The 21,628-nt window shown below is 37.3% G+C and overlaps 2 protein-coding genes across 4 annotated transcripts in view; one reads left to right on the top strand and one right to left on the bottom strand.

Moving 5' to 3' along the window:
• Window positions 1-433, top strand: part of LOC104610858 (DUF1365 family protein) — a 74,423-nt gene extending 73,990 nt beyond the window's left edge. For all 3 annotated transcript variants that reach the window (XM_088904235.1, XM_088904233.1, XM_088904232.1), the window contains one exon: window positions 12-433. In XM_088904235.1, coding sequence (XP_088760361.1) covers window positions 12-245 — 234 coding nt within the window. In that variant the 3' untranslated portion in view covers window positions 246-433. The remainder of the gene's footprint in view (window positions 1-11) is intronic.
• A 1,915-nt stretch (window positions 434-2,348) lies between these two features.
• Window positions 2,349-4,776, bottom strand: LOC104610778 (Tetratricopeptide repeat (TPR)-like superfamily protein). Its single transcript, XM_010277552.3, has 2 exons — window positions 2,903-4,776; window positions 2,349-2,727 (listed from the first exon to the last, which is right to left on the bottom strand). Exon 1 carries the CDS (start codon window positions 4,351-4,353, stop codon window positions 3,067-3,069), a length of 1,287 nt encoding a protein of 428 aa, XP_010275854.1. The 5' UTR covers window positions 4,354-4,776; the 3' UTR covers window positions 2,349-2,727; window positions 2,903-3,066.
• Between the last annotated feature and the right edge of the window lie 16,852 nt (window positions 4,777-21,628).

Here is a 21,628-nt window from a genome sequence, read left to right on the forward strand (position 1 = left end):
ATTTTATGTAGGCTCTCAAGCTCTGGTGGAAAAATGTTCCATTCATACAACATCCACGATATACCAATCCATCATATAGAGAGGAAGCTTCCATCCGAAACCGGAAACTTCAATTCTGTCAGATTAGTGGACAGGATGATAACAGTCATCTGAACTTTGATAGCAGTTACTCTAGTATTATGAATCAGAGTAGCATCAAGGATCGTTGGTGTGTTTGGAGAGATGCTCAATGGCCGTGGGGATAAAGACGTTGTTATCAATTACTCCATTGGGTTTCATTTTGTAAGATCTGTAACTTTTCATCTATTTCCAATAGTAATATCTTACGGGGACAAAATGAAGTGACAAAAAGATATTTTTGCTGTTCTTGGATTCAAACATCTTCATGTTTCCTATTAAGATATTAGCTTGACTTAATTTCGAATTCTTTCAAGTCTACTGTGTCCTTGACAATCCTACAAATTGCATTATCCCTGAAGATAATTGGAATGAAATTCTTGTGACTGTTATTTCCTCTGAAATGGCTCTAGGTGTTGATTCATGAACAGTGGGGTTTTGTTGTCAGTCCTTTTATTTTCCATCTTTTTCATCATGGTGGATCATTGAAATGCCTCTTTCATTCACTAAATGTTGCTCTTAAAAAGATTTAGTGTCTAACTTACCAAAATAAGAAGATTTAATGTCTGGCATGCTTTTAGGGTGATGATGACAACTCTTCTCTTAAGTGCCAGGTGCAGAGAAGTTTCTCTCCTTAGTCAAGTGTGGTGTTATACTTCAAAGAGATTACAGAAGATGAGAAAAAGAATGAAATTATCAAGGAATTTTCAAGCTAAAAGCTTAATCTGTTACTCTGTTAGGCGAGATCCTTGAATAGGTTCCTAGTCTCTAACACACCCCCTCAAGCGAAATCCTATTGGGCTTGAAGCATGGATAAGCACAGTTCAACCCATACCTTGTGCTGAAATTAAATTAATTATAATGGGGGCTGTGGGGATCAAACACTAGACCACTTGGTCAAACAGGCTCTGATATCATCTCAAGGAACCATTCAACCTAAAAGCTTAAACTGTTAGGTGAGGTCCTTGAATAGGTTTTTAGTCTCTAGAAAAAATTATATATCTAAGAGGAATACTTGCAAATGGTCTAATAACTGAGTCGTTTTCCACGATCAAGAAAGAAGAGATGTTGCTTTGATTGGGCAGGTGGAGTAGAGAGCCATTAATAAGAGAAAATTCGGCTACACAAGTCTTGAGGTAGCTCTACACCATACATCTTCTGTTGCTTAGACGTCTTTTGCCATGCTACTAAGAGAGTGATTGGTACTACGATGTGACTACGATGTGACTTCCCATTTCTATTCCATGTAGGCCCTGCATAGGTGGTTGAATTTTAATGTTCAAAAAGTCATGTTTGGTAGAGAGAAATACTGTGTTCCTGGGGCAGTTGGATTCTTGAATCCAGAAAGAGTTCCTGCTTCACTTGTCCCATGTGGTGTATATAAAGAATGAACCATCCAACACCATCATACTATAATGGACTGGATCAGAAATGTTCAGATGCTTCAATTGATGATGGTCTATCAGGTATAAGATCTAAGGATACTGGTATTCAAAAAGTAAGCAAGAGAGTAAACCATCCATTATATGACATTAAGATGAGTTTAAAGGGAGTATGACCTTGAAACTCGAGCATCACCAAAATTGAGCCATATTGAATGACAAAGGGGCCATTTCATAATGGCTTAAGTTGCTGAACTGAATGACTTACCGCTTTGTCTTTTAATGGATAAAAACAATTACATAAAATATTCAAGGATATAGTAATCTACCCAACCTCAGATTCAGCCATTAAGGAGCCCACAATCTCCTAAAAATTTATTCACTAAAAGACAAAGTAATAAGTTTTTCAGTTCAGCCACCTCAACTGTTATCAAATGGTCCCTACGTTAGGTGGATCAAGTCACACTTAGATTCTGTATTCAAGACAAGATCAATCTTTTGCATACCTTTCATAACAGCAACTTATATCCATTTGATGGATAGAGGAAATACTTTTCATCAGGAGAGAAGTAACCCAAGAAACTCTTCATCTTATGGTCTCCATGTCACTTCATAAATGTACTTGCAGAAGCTCTGGTCAACAACTCAGAGAGGATGTATTGAAGAATGTACTGATCAGAAAAAAAGGTGCATTGAAGAATGCCATCTGGCAAATTACTGATCCATTCAAATGTTCCCCCATTGCCATTACCAATCTCTCTTTCTCCATTATTAGACTGTCAATTCTATAAGTTTGAACAAACTTGGTTAAAAAATTTCATGCCCTTTTAATTAAAACTATGTCAATACTCTTTTTTTTTTTTTTTCATCAGCAACTTAAAGAACAAAAGGGTACAACAAGAAGTTGTTAGGGCACAGACCCTTTACATCAAAAATCCCGCCACACAATTAACATTGAGCCCAGAACAAATGCTGCCTATGAATTCTTTGCTTAGCTAATCCACCCGCCCACACACCTCCTAATCCATCTTACTTGGATTTGCATATTTCTTGATATCATATCTGAATTTCCATAGAACCCTTTCTCCTTTTTTTTCAACCAGCCAACCACTATATTTGAGTCCCCTTCAACAATCAGCCTAGTAATTCCCATATCCTTATCTTTTTGCACCCCAGAAATAGAAGCCATAAAATTCAGCTCTCACTGGGTCACCTTGATCAATAGGTCCTGAATACAAACCATCTAGAACATTAGAGGAATTTGTTTGATAAATTTGATTCTTAAGTTTATGAAAAAGAAATAAATATGGGTGTTCTAAACTTTTCAGATTCATGAGTAATTGTCTTAAGCCCAGCCTACATCCGGCCTACCAACCTGTGCTTTTTTTATAAATAATACCAACCTGTGCTTATCATGGTGTTGTTGAGACATCCTTCTTGGTCCATTGTTCAGATGGTTAAGATGGCAAGAGCTTCAACCACCGAAAAGAATGGGATGGATTTCAAAGATATATACCCCCAAAGGTCAAATTTGAGCAATGCAGACATAGAGCAATCCCTGATTGAGTTAGTCATGACAAATAACCCAGCTACTACCAGGCATTGTCTTCACACCCCTTTCATTCATCTCCCTCTTCAGTCTCTCTGCTTCCTCTAATCTGCCTACACTTGCATAGATGTTTGCCAAGAGTATGAAATTTGAAGCATTATCTGGCTCTATATCGAACAAAACCTGCGCAGCAATTTCCGCAAGTTCCACTTCTCCATAAGTCCGGCATGCCCCAAGAAGAGCTCCCCAGGCTTTGGCTGTCGCCTCCATTGGCATTGCACATATGACCTTGTAAGCTTCGTGAAGCCTCCCTGCCCGACTCAAAACATCCACCAAACATGCATAGTGGTTGCTATCAGCTTTAACATTATAGTGCGTGCGCATTCGTGTGAAGTACCCCAAGGCCTCATCGGCCAATCCTGCGTGACTACAAGCTTTCAGCACTCCAAGAAATGCAATTCCATCGGGCTCTACTTTTGCCAATTCCATTTTTTTGAAGGTTGCCAGCGCAGCTTCAGCCTTCCCGTGTAGTGCATAAGCAGAGACCATGGCGCTCCATGCAACTACATCTCTTTCGTACATCCGTTCAAAAACCCAACATGCGCTGACAAGACACCCACATCGGCCATAGGCTTCGACAAAACCACTGCTTAACTGGGGATGTGGGTCAATGCCATTCCTAATCGAGTAGCCATGAATCTCTTTAACAAGGTTCAAAGCGGCCACACCAACGCAAGCGGGTAGGAGAGCAAGAACTGTTATTAAATTTGGTTTTACACCTGACACCTGCATTCTCCTATAAAAGGCAAGTGCTTCAGGAGAACCACTTCTCAATTCAGACAATGCGGCAATGATCGAATTGAAAGTTGACGCATTGGGTGTAATATCCATAAGATCAAACAACTTGAGTGCGGAGGCGACATCCTTGGAGCCGGAGTAGAGTGAAATGATTGCGTTCCAAACGACAACATTCCGTTGAGGAGCTTCATCGAACAACTGGCGAGCGGCAGAGATTGAGACGCACTTCCCGTACATGTCGACCAGGGCACAGACTATGAAGGGATTGGAGACGGAGGCGGCCTTGGTAGTGTGGGCATGGATGGTGGCGCCGAGTTGTGGGCGGTGGAGGGCAGCGCAAGACTTGAGAGCAAGGGGAAAGACAAAAGCGTCGAGAGCGAGATGAGGAGAGGTGTGCATGACATGAAAAAGGGCGAGGGCTTGCTCGTAGCGGCCTTGGTTTACGTGAGAGGCCAACAGCTTGGTGTGAGAAAGCAAGCGTTGACGGCCGGAGGAAAGGGATCCCATGTAACTAATTCCTTACCAACCTGCAATTTACAAAACTTGCTTCCCCAATCCCTCCTACTGTCGACGAGTCGACGACTCTCTGAGTCCCTGCTCTCTAGTGGCTGGTCAACTCCAAGAATCTAACTGACGAGAAAATTTTGGCTGCCCATTCTCCGCAGGAATTCCCGACGAAAGCGCATGCCACGTTGCCCTTTTCATTCAAGAGTTTTGGCGGGTAAACAGTCGGTAATCCGTCCAAGTCTGGATGACCGTTAAAGTTATTTTAACTAACTATTTAGGGTTCTTCGATCGAGTCCTCACGAAGCGCTCCTCATACCGACTGAGATGTTTCCCATACAGGGTGGGATGTGGCTGTAAAGTTAGTGTGAGGATCGCTCAGTGAGGGCAGATCCCAATTCTCTTCAACCAATTCAGATCCAGTTCAGATAACCCTACTCACATGATATTACAGTTATACATTGGAAACATCTCCACGATGTTCTCCATATAGCTAGAACTGTAAATTGGGCCATGCTAAGCATGGCATGAAGGTAAGGGCTGTATTGGGTTTGACTTTTCAAGCCCACTGGCTGGCACGATAGTGCGGGCCATGTTGGCATGGGCCTGTGACCCGGCATGGCCTAGCCTGACTATTATATAATTATATACGTATTTATATTTACATGTATATGCATATGTAATAATAATTATATATATATATATGTTTTCAATTTTATTATACTATTTTATTTCAATCGTAATTTTTTTAATTTCATTTTATTATTTTACATATAAATAATTGTATACATCAAAATTCATATAAAATAAAATTTAAGATTTTTTCAATTTTTTTTGTCTATCTTGTTAATTTATTTTATTATTCTTTTCAAGTTTTTTTTTAAAATATACTTCTCATGGATTGGTCTGGCTTGTCAAAAGCACGGGCCACCCATGGTAGCCCAGCACAGCCCGATTTACACCTCTACATATAGGGAATCCAAATGATATAAGTGGCTAATCACAAACAAGAAGTAGAAGTCCAATTCACAACCACGAGAAATAAAAGAGAAAACAACCCCTCCCCAACCAGACCAGAAACTATTAAAGCTAATTAAACAACATCTTGGGACAATTGATACTCTACTGGGGATGACAATTAATACCCCATTGGGTGGGTACTTGCTTTACCCGCCCCAATAGGAAAGGTTTTTTGGTTTAATATAGGTTTTGGGATTTTACAGTCCCATAAGAGTATGGGTAGGGAATGGTATTAGGCTAAACCTGACTCACATATTGCTAAAAGACATATGGAACCCTATGCTTAACTATAATTTATAAATTATAATTCTTAAGTTCTAACTATCCTATCCAACCATAAGACATGCATTGTCATAACTTCTAAGTAAAAATATAATTAATAATTATTTTTTATTTAAATAATTACTATATATTTTTTAATTCCAAAAATGCAAAAAATAAAAAATAAAAAATAAAAAAATTGTATAATATATTCAAAAAATAATTATTGAAGAAGAAATTTGAATTATTCTATGGATACGATAAGTCATCCATAGATCTACAATATATTCAATCCTTGTGATTAGATCATAAAATATAATTAATTGTTATTTATTTATTTTTAATTCTAAAATATAAAAAAATAATTATTGAAAAAGAAATTCCAATTACTCTATGAATTTAAAAGATTATCCATAGATCTATAACATACATAGTAATCTTATGAGTACATTTTGTTAACAAGTTACTCATAAAAGGACAATTAATAAATGATGTCAGAAGTGTATGATACCGGAAAAACCTTCAACAATCAGACTTCGTAAGGGTATGACACTGTATCTTCTTGACAGGTTAAACCATTGGATCTGGGTTCATAGGGTGGCTGAAACTCAAATCCCTCTTGAAATAAAGTGTTGGGTTGAAGTTCAATTAGAGTGAGGGCGGTTCACTAAGTATCACTTAGTGAATTCGGCCCATGTGTTTCAACATATGGTCCGAACCAATGTCGGACAAATTTGGGAGCTTGATGGGTCCCACACCATATAAGGAAGAAGTTAAGGTGGTTGGACGGTCATGTGAGGATAAACATTTGCTTGAAAGCTTTGATAATATCCCAATAAGGCAAGTTTGACAAGCAACTTAACTAGTTTGATTAGGAGGTTAAGTTGTTGGGATTCTTGGCTATTAGGAAACAATTTTAGAGCTTATTCCAATTAAAAACCCTTTAAAATAGTTGGAAACTATTAGGAAACTCCTTTTAGGATTCTAGGATTCTTAGAGTCCAGCTCTATATAGAGTGTAGGAGAGATGAGAGAATAAGATATATTAAAGAATATTTATCCTAAAACCCTAGTTTGACTAAGGTTGAAAGGAAGCTCTTTTTTCTTTCTTTACTTTTAAGTTTTTCCAACAAAAGATCTACACTCTTAAAGTGATTAACATATGCAAATCATTGGAGATTCGATCAACCCAATGGAGTGAGAAGAAAAACAGTCCCAAAAGATATAAGAAATCAGATTAAAAAGGAGAAGACAACAAATAGAGAAGAGAAAGGGAACGATTGAGAAGAAAGGGTGAAAGAGAAGAGTTGTTCATATTTCTTCCTTTCCCTAATCTTTTTCATGAAAGAATAATCACTAATAATAAAAAATTACAAGTAAATTCTTAGTAATAACAAGTAAGTCCTTAGTGGGGTGGCTAGCTAATTAAACATACGAGAAACTAAAGTTATGAGCTATTAAGAAAATAGAATATAAACATAAAATTAAAAGCACAACTATGGGCTATGGGCCATTTGGTCAATCTTCTCTACACTCCCCCTCAAGTTGAGCATAGATGTCAATCATGCCCAGCTTGCATGCATCATGTTGTAGCTTGGCCTTGGAGACTCCCTTGTTAAGAATATCAACTAATTGTTTTTCAGATGTAATGAAGGACAGACAAATTTCTCTAGAAGCCACTCTTTTTCTGATGAAATGCCTATTAACTTCAATGTGCTTGGTTCTATCGTGTTGTACAGGATTGTGGGAACTGTTAATGACAGCCTGATTGCCACAATACAACATTAGTGGTCTGTCATACTCAACACCTAATTTCTCCATCAAGGATCGAAGCCAAAGCAATTCAATGAGCCATAGCTCTCTACTTTGCTTCAACTGAAGATCTAGCAACCATAGATTGTTTCTTACTTCTTCAAGAAACAATATTACCTACCACCATACTACAATACCCTGAATTCGACCTCCTATCATAAATGTTGATTGCCCCATCAGCATCTGTATAGGCTTCCAATTTATATGGCCATGTTTAGCAAAAAGAATACCTTTCCCTGGAGTACTATTAAAGTAACATAAAATCATCTCCACTGCTGCCATATGTGCATCTCTGGGGGTGTGCATGAACTGGCTAATGCAACTAGACCTGTTCATGGGCTGAGTAGCCCGATGGCCCGGCCCGGCCTGGCCCGCACCCCGGTCGGGCTTGGTCATGTAATTAGGCCCGCGGGCCTGACCTCGGGCCTAACATAGTAAGCCCGACTGTGTTTCGGGCCGGGCTCGGGATTTGTCAAAAAAGCCCGGCCCGACTCAACATTATATATTTTATAAAATATATAATATGTATTTTATATATTATATAAAATATATAAATAATATAATATTTATTAAAATATATATTTATAATTTAATATATACATTTTTTATTCTTTTCTTTATAATCTCTCTCTCTATTCAGCCGCTAATAGTATGGGCTAAATTTCGGGCTCGGGCCCAAGCCCAGGCTTGGGCCTTATAAAATTCTGTTAATACAGAGTGAAAGCCCAGCCCGACCCATGAACAGGTCTAAATGCAACTAACAACATATGCAATGTCATGGTGAGTATACATAGATATAGGAGTTTCCCTAATAACCTTTGGAACACTCCCTATCCTTCAACAGTTCTCCATCAGAAGTAGAAAGCTTGTGCCTCGTATCAATAGGGGTAGCCACCGGTCTTGCACCCATTTTACCTGTTTCAATGAACAACTCTAGCACATACTTGCGTTGGGATATGAAGATTCCATCTTCAGACCGAGCCACTTCAATACCTAAAAAATACCTCAATTCTCCTAGATCTTTGATCTCAAACTCTGCATGGAGGAAGGCTTTAAGGTCATCAATCCTTGTCACATCAGTGCTAGTCTTGTCAGTCACTACAATGTCATCCACATAGACTATAAGATATACCACCAATGAACCTCTCCTCTTCACAAAGAGTATATGATTAGACTGAGTCTGTGTGTAACCAATGTTAACAAGAGCAACCCTAAACTTCTCAAACCAAACTCTAGGAGACTGTCTGAGCCAATAGAGAAACTTCTTCAGCTTGCACACCTTACCCCCCATGTATGAGCCATACATCCCTAGTGCGAAAGATATATACACCTCCTAAAGAAGGCATTTTTCACATCTAGCTGATAGAGGGGTCAATCTGAATGAGCTGCCAAAGATAGTAGGACCCTCATAGAGGTCATCTTCGCAACAAGGGCAAAGGTCTTCAGGTAGTCAATCCCATACGTCTGAGTATAGTCATTTGCAACTAATCAGTCTTTGTACCTCTCAATAGAGCCATCAACATGATATTTGATGGTATACACCCACTTACAGTCCACTGGCTCCTTTCCTTCAAGAAAATCAACCACTTCCTATGTGGCATTCTTGTACAATGCCTCTATCTCAGTTCTCATAGCATCCCTCCATTTTAGAGTAGAGAGTTCTTCTGATACAGACCTAGGTATAGGGTGAGAAATAGATGTAAGAAAGGACTACTATGAAGGAGAAATAAGACCATAAGAAAGATGTTTAGAAATGAAATGTGTAGTACATTTTTGTTTACCTTTTCTTATGACAATAGAGACATCAAGATTTGGGAAGGGAGGCTGCAAGGGTGTGACCTCAGCACCTATTGTTTCTTCAGCAACTGGAAGTGTAGGAGGCTCATGTGGTGTAAGAGAAACAATATGCTCACTCCTAGTCTTTTGCCATTAGTACCACCTGTGAATAAGAGGATGGCGAGGTGGCAATGGTGGAGAAACATGAATAGTGGAGGAACTAGGAGATGATTGTTCCCTTCTAGACTCAATAGAAAAAGACTCAAGTGAAAAAAACTCAACAAAAACCAAAAGGGGAAGTGCAAACAACTATGACAAACACTCCCCCTGTGAATGATGCTCCCTTGAGAAGAACCAAAAAGGAGTAGACTCATCAAAAGTGGCATCCATTGAAACATAATGAGTCCCACTACTAAGATCAAAACAACAACATGTCTGTGTGGAAGCATAAACAAGGAAAATGCACTTATGGGCCTTTGGTTCAAACTTATGCATCTAGGTACTATAAATTTGTACATTATAGGTGCAGCCAAAGACCCAAAGGGGAAGAGAAAAAATCTCCTTATTTGGATAAAAAGATTAAAAGGAGACTTAAATCCCAAAACTCTGGATGGCATACGATTGATTAGGAGTGACAATTCTTCCTCTCGGCTACTCCATTTTGTTCCAGAGTACGAACACATGAGCTCTGGTGGATAACTACAAAATTAGTGAGATAAGAAGTGAGGTTTTTCTTAAAATATTCTTTTGCATTGTCGGACCAAAATATCCTGGTTCTTGTATCAAACTAGATAAGAACAAATTCATGGAATTATCTCACAAGATTGGGAATTTCATTGCGATATCTCATAAAAAATAACCAAGTATACTAAGAAAACATCGTCAATGAACAAGATAAAGTATCAAAAGCCACCCTTAGAAGGCAAGTGGTATGGACCCCACACATCAGAGTGCATAATATCAAAAGGAAAAGTGAATATCTTATTACTCAATGATAAGTGCTTTTACAATGTTTTGATAATTCACATGACTCACAATGAAGACTAGACAAGTTAATTCCCTTAAACAACTTTTGGAGTAAATGACTAAAAGCAGAAAATAGTAAATGACCCAAATGGAAATGACATAAAATGACATCACTAAAGGACTGTAAAGAAATAGACCCAAAAGCAACTCTCTCAAGCTGTCATTGGTTTTGTCCAAGAGTATCTAACAGATATATTCCATTCACCTTATGGCCACTCCCAATCACTTTCTGAGATTTCAGGTTCTAAAAAACATAATAAGATGGAAAAATGTTATACTCTAGTTTAAGGATTTAGTTAGGCTAGTCACTGACATCAAATTCATATGCAACTTAGGAACATGAAGGAAAGAAGTAAGGGAAAGGGAGTCAGTGGCCTTGATGACTCCCTTGCTAGAGATAGGAACAAGAGATCCATCGACTAAGGTAATCTTATCACGGCTGGAAAGTAAGTCATAAGAACTAAATATGGTAGAAATGTTTGCCATTTGATCAGAAGCACTAGAATCTATAATTAAAGGGATCCTACGATTAATTGAAATGGCTGCATGGTTGGCAGTAGCACGTAAACCTAAATGAGAAAATGCAGAAGTAGTTGGATTGCCTGAAGAGTTGAAGGGGGTGGCTGCACTCTCAAGATGACTGATGATCCTTCCATATTTCTCATACTCTGCCTTCATAACAGCTAACTACTCACTAGCGGCTTTCTCATCAGTTGCACTCCTGTCATTATCTAAAACTATGATGAAACTATGGCTGCATTGGCTTTACTAGTCTTCCCATTTTCAGCTTTCTTTTTAAAGTGAGATGGAAAAAAGTCTACATGTAGCCTCCAACATGTATCCTTGGTATGTCTTGATTTCTTGCAATCATGGTTTAAAGTATCAATACAATACGCCCGTGCCCCGTGTCGGGCGTATCGTATCGTATCTTTTGAAAAAGATATGGTCCAAAATGCTTGTTTCTAGGTGTTTTGGACCCCTAACTTTTTTTAATAATAAAAAACACATTTTAAGCTTCCCAAAAAACCAAACTTTGAAAAAAAAACTAAAAAAAAAGGTATTTCGGCCATTTCTAAGTACCAATACGATACGTCCGAAATGCGTATTGTATCGATACTTTGAACCTTGCTTGCAATATTCACATATAACCTCCTTCCCTGCAGTAACCTTAGGTTTTACCCCCATATTAGCAAAATGGTCAACCGGAATAGCCCATTGAACATGAATCAATTTCCTACTCTCCTCACTGCTCATCATGGCATAAGCCTGAGACAAAGATACATTGTCTTTAGATAGGATATTTTGCCTAGTAATGTTAAATTTCTGGATTAAACCCTATCGGGAATTCAAAGACTCTATTCCTCTTAACTAATTTCCTATATGTTTTTGTATTGTTTGTACTTTCCTAGACATCAACTTCCATGAGATCTATCTCTTGCCGTAAGGATTTCAGCGTTGAGAAATATACTACTTAGGTTTATCCCCTTGCCTTAGCCAGATTCAATTTTTGTGAATAGGTTTCAACAACACTATCCCATATTTCCTTAGCAAAATTCATCCATAGATAGTGTTGACTAATTTGGGGTTGCATTGAATTCACCAATCACCCAATAACAATGTAATTATCTTGCAACAATTTCTCATAAGAAGGGTAATCTTCCTTTTGTGCTTTCTTGTTATCGGAAATATATCCCCACTTGCCTCTACTACAAACATGTACCTTTACTAATTGCGACCATGCTAGATAGTTAATCCCATCAAGTTTGACTATGGTCACAATCGATAAAGAGTCTACAAGTTCTCCCGAAACTTGTCTGAACCCTGAGACCAACTTATTTTCAACTTTAGAAACATCCATCTTCCTCAAAAAATCCCAAAACAATTTTCAAGTGACAAATAAGGACGATAGAAAATACAAACACCAAGTACCAACCTTTACAGTTCCCTATCAGCACAACTACACCTTACCTGATACCTAGGAGAAATAGAGAAATAGTACTCGCTCCTTGTAGGCTTCACAGAACTGAGCTATGCTTGGATCGATATTTAAGGTAATCAACAAGGATTCCTTTAACAACTAAGTGCCAAGGTAAAACCTCTTATGGGACTCGCAATAAAAAATCTCCAGTTGATTAGGGTTTTTGGGCAAAATTCATCCATAGATAGTTTTGACTAATTTGGGGTTGCATTGAATTCACCAATCACCCAATAACAATGTAATTATCTTACAACAATTTCTCATAAGAAGGGTAATCTTCCTTTTGTGCTTTCTTGTTATCGGAAATATATCCCCACTTGCCTCTACTACAAACATGTACAATTACTAATTGCGACCATGCTAGATAGTTAATCCCATCAAGTTTGACTATGGTCACAACCGATAAAGAGTCTACAAGTTCTCCCAAAATTTGTTCGAACCCTGAGACCAACATATTTTCAACTTTAGAAACATCTATCTTCCTCAAAAAATCCCAAAAAAATTTTCAAGTGACAAATAATGACGATAGAAAATACAAACACCAAGTACCAACCTTCACAGTTCCCTATCAGCACAACTACGCCTTACCTGGTACCTAGGAGAAATAGAGAAATAGTACTCGCTCCTTGTAGGCTTCACAGAACTGAGCTATGCTTGGATCGATATTTAAGGTAATCAACAAGGACTCCTTCAACAACTAAGTGCCAAGGTAAAACCTCTTATGGGACCCGCAATACAAAATCTCCAGTTGATTAGGGTTTTTGGGCAAAATTCCAAAAATTGCTTGAAATGTAACATATTATTTTCTTTTCTCCAAGAAACCACTACCAACTGGGCTGAATATCTTCTTCAATCAATTATTGATTCAATTCTCCATACACAATGTGTAGGGAATTATAAAAAAGGAAGACAAAGAAAAGAGGGGCATGCTCTGGTACCAAGAAGAAAAACAGTCCCAAAAGAAATAAGAAATTAGATTAAAAAGGAGGAATAAAAGAAGACAGGAAGAAGAGAAGAAGAGGAAGGGAATGATTGAGAAGAAAGGGTGAAAGGGAAGAGTTGTTCACACATATCTTCATTTTCCTAATCTTTTTCATTAAAGAATAATCACTAATAATCAGAAATTACAAGTAAATTAAACATAAAAGAAACTAAAGTTAACAGGCCCATTAACAAAATAGAATATAAACATAAAATTAAAAGTAGAACTGTGGGCTATAGGCCATTTGACCCATATTCTCTATAGAGTGCAATTCAACAAGGTTTGATACCCACATAGTAGACCTACATCGAGTTCTTGAATTGAGTTGCACTATCTTCAGCTTAGAGCTCAAGTTTGGGTGATTCCTTGGGCATGCTACACCATCTTGGAAGTTGCATTTATAGCATTCATATCTGGTAACATTTTCCCCATGTTTTGTTAATCAAATTGGTTGATTATCCTAGATTGATCCAAGAGAAAACTATTTTCTCCTTGGTAATTTGATTCCATCTTATTTGGATTGGAAAAAATATTGAAATTCCATGCTTCCACCATCAAGGTCCGATTTTTTTAGGTCTCTTACACCACAATCAACACACCCTATAAAACAAAAAAGGTTTGCAAGGATGAGACTTTCCAATTCATCGTTGAGTCTTCAATTGAAAACAGCTAGGGTCTTCATCCTCGTCTAGAACCTTTGTCCTTGACTTTTCCCTTATTTTAGTTCGGTGTCTTTTGATCCGAATTCCTTTTCAAAGTCTAGTGCCTTTGGCTCAAATAGTGAGTTGGGTAGCTTGTCACCCTCGATAGAGGTCGAACAGGTCTAAGGTTACAAAAGTTAGTAGGGGTATTGGTACCAAGGTTGAGGTTGATGTCCTCGGTGATGAAGTTGATGAAGTTGGGACTTAATCCATAGCTGAAGTAGAGGTGTCCTCAGAGGGGCTGATGAGGATGAGGAGATCAGGGTGACCGTTGAGAATGAGTCAAACCTTGAAGAGGGTGTTATGCCCTTAGTCAGTGCAGGAGATGAGGAGTTCACCTTGAAGGAGAGTGATATGTAGAAGATCCAATTAAAATAGAATATCCCTTCAAAATTCAGGCTTAGATGTTCCAACCAAACTGACTAAGCATGCTCTCATCGTCTTGGAGATTTCTATGTATGTGAGGATAGCTTAGGTGCACGGCTCTGGTTTCTCTTTAATCATGCAGTGGTTGTAATATTGAGGCATCATAGGGTGCTACTAGTGCAGTTGGTGCCAAAGTTGGTTTGGTGCCTAGTGGTGCTAATCTGTTTGAACTGAGGTAGGCAAACAACAAATAAATTATCTTTGTGAGCTGGATGAGTTGAGCTGGATTCAACGACATGACAGAACAAAATGTTAGAAGTCCTGAGGTAATTCCCCTAGTTGTAGTCGAGTAGATGAGCAAAAATGCAAGAACCCAGAAGAGTTCCCAATGCTTTGAAAAAATGTGAAAGTAGTTGTATCTAGGGTGACATGCCCTTAAATACTTGTTCGGGAGTGGGCTTGTCAATGTACGATACCTAAAAATCCGTAGGTCGATCCAAAATCCAAATTGATAATATCAAAGTTGGATGTACCAATTATCTAGTGGGATTAGAAATGGATGGGGCAAATGAAATCTGATTAAAAATTGGATTGAACTCGATTGTAGCTCAACCTAATCCAATGATTGGGTTATAATATCAATGATTATGAATATATAAACATATATTCGATTAAGACTAATAGGGTAAATATGCAATGCCTTTCTCCATCTCCTCCTAGCATTCGATTAAGACTAACCTTTAACCCTAAGCAACTTGCTTATAGTTTCAGAGCTCACTCATACTCAACCTTTTGTTGGTGTGAAACCATTCTTCTTTGCTATCCATTTTCTTAAATCTCTTCAGAAACTTAAGAGTTTTCGTTTTAGATTCTTCTTCTTCTTCTTCTTCTTCTTCTTCTTCTTCCATGAAAACCAATCACTATCACCAATTTTCCTAACATTTCAAACTCTTCTTCTTCTCTAATCAACATCTTTTGCTCACCATTTTCATATACCTCAGATTCTTCTTGAGTTTGCTAGAGAACTAATCACAACAAAAGATTAATATTAGCAGTATATGACAAACTATCCTTGGAGGTACAAGCATTTATCAAATACAACTTTATTGAGTAAGTTTTTTTTTTGTTTCCCAAGTCTTTTTTCCCTTTGATTTTATGGTGGACTATTAGATTGATTTGATTCATTACAAAATTAGATAGCTACTAGCTAGCACTAACCCAGGAAGAGGTGAAAGAGAAACTTAAAATGATTGAACCAACAAGAGACAAGCTTCCAATTATTCATCAGGTTCATTTTGTTTCTCTCTTATTTTCTATCAAATGGAAAACAAAATTAGTAATTCAAAGTTTTAAATTAAAAATAAAATAAAGCAAAAAGAGTACAAAAAATGAGAAATTATGGTAGGACCAAGGTTCAAAGTTTCAACATGATATAACCCATATTAGGTGTATTCTATTGTATCATCAGGTTTCTAATATTACAAATAAAGGCCTTTTGGGGTTTATCCCATTTTCAATGGGTTTAGTTCAGTTACATTCAACGTACCCAGCTGAACCGACCTACTTGGATTGAGGATTACACCACCTGAAACTGACTAAACATTCTTGAAAACCAATCCAAACATGATGAATCGGTTTTGGTTGGTTTGGTTTAGTTTGGTCTGGTGATCAACCATAGAAAATATAGAGTTCTTTCTTCTTTTAATTTGTCTTTTTATTCCTTATTCCTATTGAAGTCTCGGAGAGGAATAAACTCTTATCTCTAGACTAGAGCATTGCAGGTTGTGTCACTATTTTGGAAACTAGGAAAAAGTAGGAAAGTCTATTGTCAAAATATTATAATTGATTAATGAGATATTGGGAATATGGAATTAGGACATGTGGCATGAGAGAGAGAGAGAAAATTTTCATTAAAATGAGGAGGTGAAGGATGTTTCCATTTCTTCCATTGCATTAAAAGACTAACTATTTTAGGCAATAGTAAAGAGCTAAATATAGCTGGAATTTATTATTATTAATATGGTGGGTCAATTCGGTTTTTGGTCAGTTTACATATATTCAAATTGAAACCAACTTGATCTCTTAGGTCATTCTATTTTAGCCCTATGCCTAAGATTGACCCTTGACCATTTTTTTAAATTAAAATGAAAAAATTATTAGGGTATGAAACACCCAATACACATGTTCATGCATATCGGGTGTCTTGAGACTTCGAACCTTGGGTAGGACCATGCTAAAGTTTGAATTGATTTTGATGTGGTCGCAAGTTTAGCTTGATCTCTAAGGTTAGGTCAACCAAATTTGGTCAAGTTTAAGCCCATAGAGTGCATTTAATGCAAATGATTTATATCAAGTACTAAAAACATGATACATAGTGTAGAACACTGAAATTTGATGCTTCTAAGTCTTGGGAGAAATTCTTCTTCTTTAGAGAATCACAAGTTGAGTAATAGCTTCCAAAGAATTTCATTCTAGCTTGGTATAGCTACAATTAGCATCAGTCATTAATACATTCAATGAGTTTATTATCAAAAAGACACATAGGGCCAACAACTAGCACTATGTTGCTTTCTTTGGTGTGGGCCTTCTTCTTGGGCCGTGGTGGGATTGTAGCCAAACTCCCATTGCTCATGCCTCCTTTAGGACCAGAGGTAGTCTTCTTCTTCATTATTGCCACCTTTGTGAACCTTCTCATTCTTTCCTCTTTGGAAGCCATGTTAAAATCTACAAGATCAATGAAAGTCAGTACTTAAACAAATCAAAGGTGTACTCCTTGACATTGACCTTGATCATGGCCCTCTTTTCTAAGTCACTCTTCTCCTTGTTGGACAAAGTGCCTAACACTGATGTTTTCACTTTGGTCCTTGGGATAGTGAGATCAGTATGGAAGGGCCACTAATTCCTAGAGGAGATGAATAAGAACATCTCCTTCTATCCATGGATTGAGGACAAGGCCCATATATGACTTTTAAGTTTGAGCGAGCTGAGAAGTAGTTGTCCTCCCTTTGTTTTGAATTCTTCTTCAGAAAGAGCAAGGTGTGGAACAACAAAAGGTTAGGTTAATCCTTTGAAGGGTTGCAAAGTACAACAACTTGACCATGGTACCTGAAGGAGTTTGATACCAACTGAGCAAGGAGCACTCTATGGAACTTCAATACCTCAGCTACTTGTTAATCCAAGGGTAGCATGAGGCCATCCATAATGTTGTCGTCACACACAGAGAGCTTTCCTAGGCAAGGTGGACAGGCTTAATCCCCCCTTCCTAGACACCTAATCCTAAACTCTGAATAAATGTGGTACTATGCCCTAATTCTAACCATGTCCTCCTTAGACAAGGTGCATGGAACATCACCAAACTCCACTTAGACAAGGCTAGAAGATCATCCTTGACATCTTCTTCTCATTAACCCTTGCAGACCTTGACTTCAACTGGAGGGGCACTAGCCTCATTGACTTTCACTTGGACCTCACCCTCCTTGGACTCGACCCCAAAATGTCTACTTCAACTTTGTCCCCATTGGTGTTGGTTTCGGGAGCATTTACCCTAACCACCTTGTGTTGGGAGGATAAACTATCCAACTTGTTATTGGAGCCAGAATTGCTCTCCCCAAAAGATGAAGAAGATGAATAGGAAGGCGAAGACATAACTTTAAGCAGAAAGACAAGAGCTTACTATATAGAAGACCTTAAATCCATAGCCAAGAACCCTAGATGAAGACTTTGACTTAACACCACTAGACGCTTTCACTTAAATGGTGAAAGCACCTTTCTATGGTGTTTTGCTTTTATAGGGATGACCAACAACTTAAATTGAACATGATTTGATAGTCTAGATTATGTTCCTTTGTCTTTTCTTTCCTACACTTAGCCACATGTCAGTGCCTAATGGTTAGCTTGAAATAAAAATGCCATGACTTGAAAGACCCAGAGTTTAAATTTCCAATCCAAATCTCATTTCTTGCACATGCACACCAATCATTAGTAATTAATGCATGGACTAAATCGGAAAATAGGATTGACCAGCCAACCTAACCTAGTAACGACTAGTACTCCCGGGCACCCCCATACCTTATCCTTAAAACTATGGCTTTAGGCACAAGTGATGTGGTTGTAAATTTTGCTTGGCCTTGGAACCGAACTTGTCTTAAAATAAACCTCAAAATAGCCTTGGTGAAGATTTGAACCCAAGCACTTATGGTTACAAAATCCATGGTTTCACTTAATCATTGAGTTAAAATGATTTAATCATTTGTTTTCATTTTAATATTTGAATGTGTATAATAAATAATGTAAAAGGTAGTATTTAAAAAATTTAAATTATAATCACAAATTTTGAACCATATATTAATATATTATGATAATCTACATATCAAATCACTTAATTTAATCAATATAAGTTTTAAACTATATATTATCATTATTGAAAATCAAGTTTTTAAAGGACATGCTTTATGAAGGGGGGGGGTGTAAAGAAAGAATAGGTTCCACGGGTAGAGTCTAGAACCACCAAGGCTAGAACTGACCTTGGAACTAATCTTCATAGGATAGTTTATGGTTCCAAAAACTTGGAACCAACCCCTACATGGTAGGTTCTACTTCCAAAAACCTGGAACCAACCCCTAAAGAATAGGTTCTAGGTTTTGCCTGGAACAGAAACAAACCAACCCATGCTCACCCTAGTTGTCCAAGTTGAGGATTGCCATGCATGTAGAGAAAAGATCAAATGAGCTGAGGAGCTTGATGTGCTATCCATCCATATGACCAATGGACCAATGTTAATGCACACCACAAGTCCCGTGCAAGGTGGGACACGTGGCGAATGTTAGCCAAGGCCAATCAACCACCAAGGTCGATGCATACCTCCCCAAACTCTTCATCCCACTCTGGGTGGACCATTTTGACACATGTCCCATGAACGAGGAGCACAATGGCACTCCTTGGCACCTATATAAGGGCACATTACCCAAGGTGAGGGTTTTTTTGCACTCTTGTTACCATAACACTCCTACTGCACTTGCTTTCTTAAGCTCTTTCACTTGTATTGCTAGCCCACTCCTACCCCACTTGCTTTCTTAAGCTCTTTAACTCGTAACACTAGCCTAGCTCGACCTAGTTGACCTCTCATCCTTTCACTGATTTGAATGTCGAAGTGCTCCTCCCCAAGGATCTACCTCTCAAGGCCTTTGGCTCTTTGTGTGTGCAGGTTGTGGCTACATGACCTAGAAGGAGATGAGGGAATATGGAGTCATCACCTAAATTTTTAGGAAATGGGAATTGAGGAAAACCCAGGATTTTTCAAGAAAAATAATTTGTTTTATTAGTATCTTGTTTCCCAATGAGATAGTGATTTTTAGGGTCCGGGGACCAAGGTACGGTGTGGGAAGGTGTTAGGCAGCCCATACATGTCCAGTTAAACAGGCCTCTACTTCACCAATGTTCTAAGAAATATTTAATAATTTTGGGCTTGAATAAGTAACAAACATCACACTATTAAATTAACAAAAAACTAGCTATAATCTAATCATTAATAGAAAAATAAAACATTAAACTAAGAGATAAAAAAAAGTAAATTATGACTATCAAAATTGATGAACAAAAGATTAAAGAATAAGATTAAGAACTAGCTAAAAAATAGTTAGAAATTAAAGGAACTCCTAATGATCTAATAAAACCACTCTTAATTGAAATCAAGTATAAAAGGTGCAACGGTGTGAGCTGACCACTTTTTAAAGAGTACAAAAAGGACCTACCTAAATGTTTATTTATTTTTGGCTAATGACCTACCTAAATGCTTAACAGGTCTGAAATTTATTTAAGAAAAATGGCATGTGTTTATCCTATTCAAAGACATGAATTTAGCTAGCTTAATTATGCATGATGCAAGAAGCTAAGTACATGATGATCGAATCTAATTGTAAGAGAGAAAGGGAGAGAAATAAATAAATACTTGAACGAAAGATGAATCTACTACAATGTAAACAATATGAAAGACATGCTATTCATCGTTGGAAGGCTGATGAACCAATCCTACACTACTTATAAGAATAAAAAAAAATTAAATATAAAAATGAAATAAAAAGATGAACTAAATTGGCTGAATGGTAAAAAAAGCAACTATCATACCTCATAAAGGGGTAAGTGGTGTTAGGTTTGGGTGATTTGACGTGAGTTAAGATGTATCCTAAATACCCCCCTTCTATAAATATTTATAGAAGCAATTAGAAAAGTCTCGGATTTTTTATTTGACGTGAATTAATGTTCAAAATCAAAATGACCCTGACTAGATTATCGGAGTTTTAACATTGGGTCTTAAGATGAAGGGGTAAGTGGTGTTAGCTTTAGATGATTTTGGTATTGTCAGATTTGAATTTTTTGGCTCTACGCACCTTATATGTTAAAATTTGAAATTCAAACTTTTATGAAATGCCAAAAATATTTCCGATTCAACTAAGAGATTAGTTGAAGTATACTTAAAGTTTAAAGTGATGCAGAAAGCTTGAATGGTAAAACATGGAGTTTCTACATAGGTCATTGAATCCTTTACAAGTTCACAACTCATCAAAGACACTTCATCTACTACTCATCCTACTCAGCTCAAACAATATCATATTTATATGAATCTTCTTTCTTTGAAGCATGTAAGCAATTGTGTGGCTAATTTTGATCGTCTATCAAAATTAGAATTGCTGTCTTTTATTGTGTTTCTAATTTGCCTCAATCAGCAATGTAACATCATACATGCCATGTGATGTTTATGGTAGAAACATGCATGCAAAACAAAATGCTGACGTGTTGTTAAAGTGCTTTATTTCTATTATTCAAAATTTTTGCACGTGACAACTCAGAAATGAGTTTTGACAGCTCACTTTTCCTGCCCTATCAGAAAAGCGGTCAGACAGCTCACTTTTCTGAACACAACATCAGTGTGCACTTGTTTGTGGAAACATCAAAAAGGTGTTTCAATAAACACCATGTGATTTCTTTTCCATATATACATGTTTGAAAAACACAAACAGCCATAAAACACAGCTAGGCCAAAGACGGAAGCACCCTTCTTGTTTATTCATGTGTTCTTTACCACATTATTTACTTGTGAGAAAAACCTTAGCTTTCGCATTGTAGGAAAGTGGGAAAGATGCCCATGTTATAAAAGGGAAACTGAATTGGTTTTAGGTGGATTTTATTATTATTATTATTATTATTATTATTATTTCACTGCAAGTTTTGGATGAATTTAAAAAATATTATCATCATGTTTGATGTTTATCTATTTTTCAAAGGCTTAAAGAAAAACCACAAAATTTGAAAGGGACCCTCTTGCATTTCCGGCAACCCATGTGAAAATTTTAATCCATTT

Source organism: Nelumbo nucifera, chromosome 4 (assembly GCF_055504915.1).
Source record: "Nelumbo nucifera cultivar China Antique chromosome 4, China Antique-T2T, whole genome shotgun sequence".
NCBI lineage: Eukaryota > Viridiplantae > Streptophyta > Magnoliopsida > Proteales > Nelumbonaceae > Nelumbo > Nelumbo nucifera.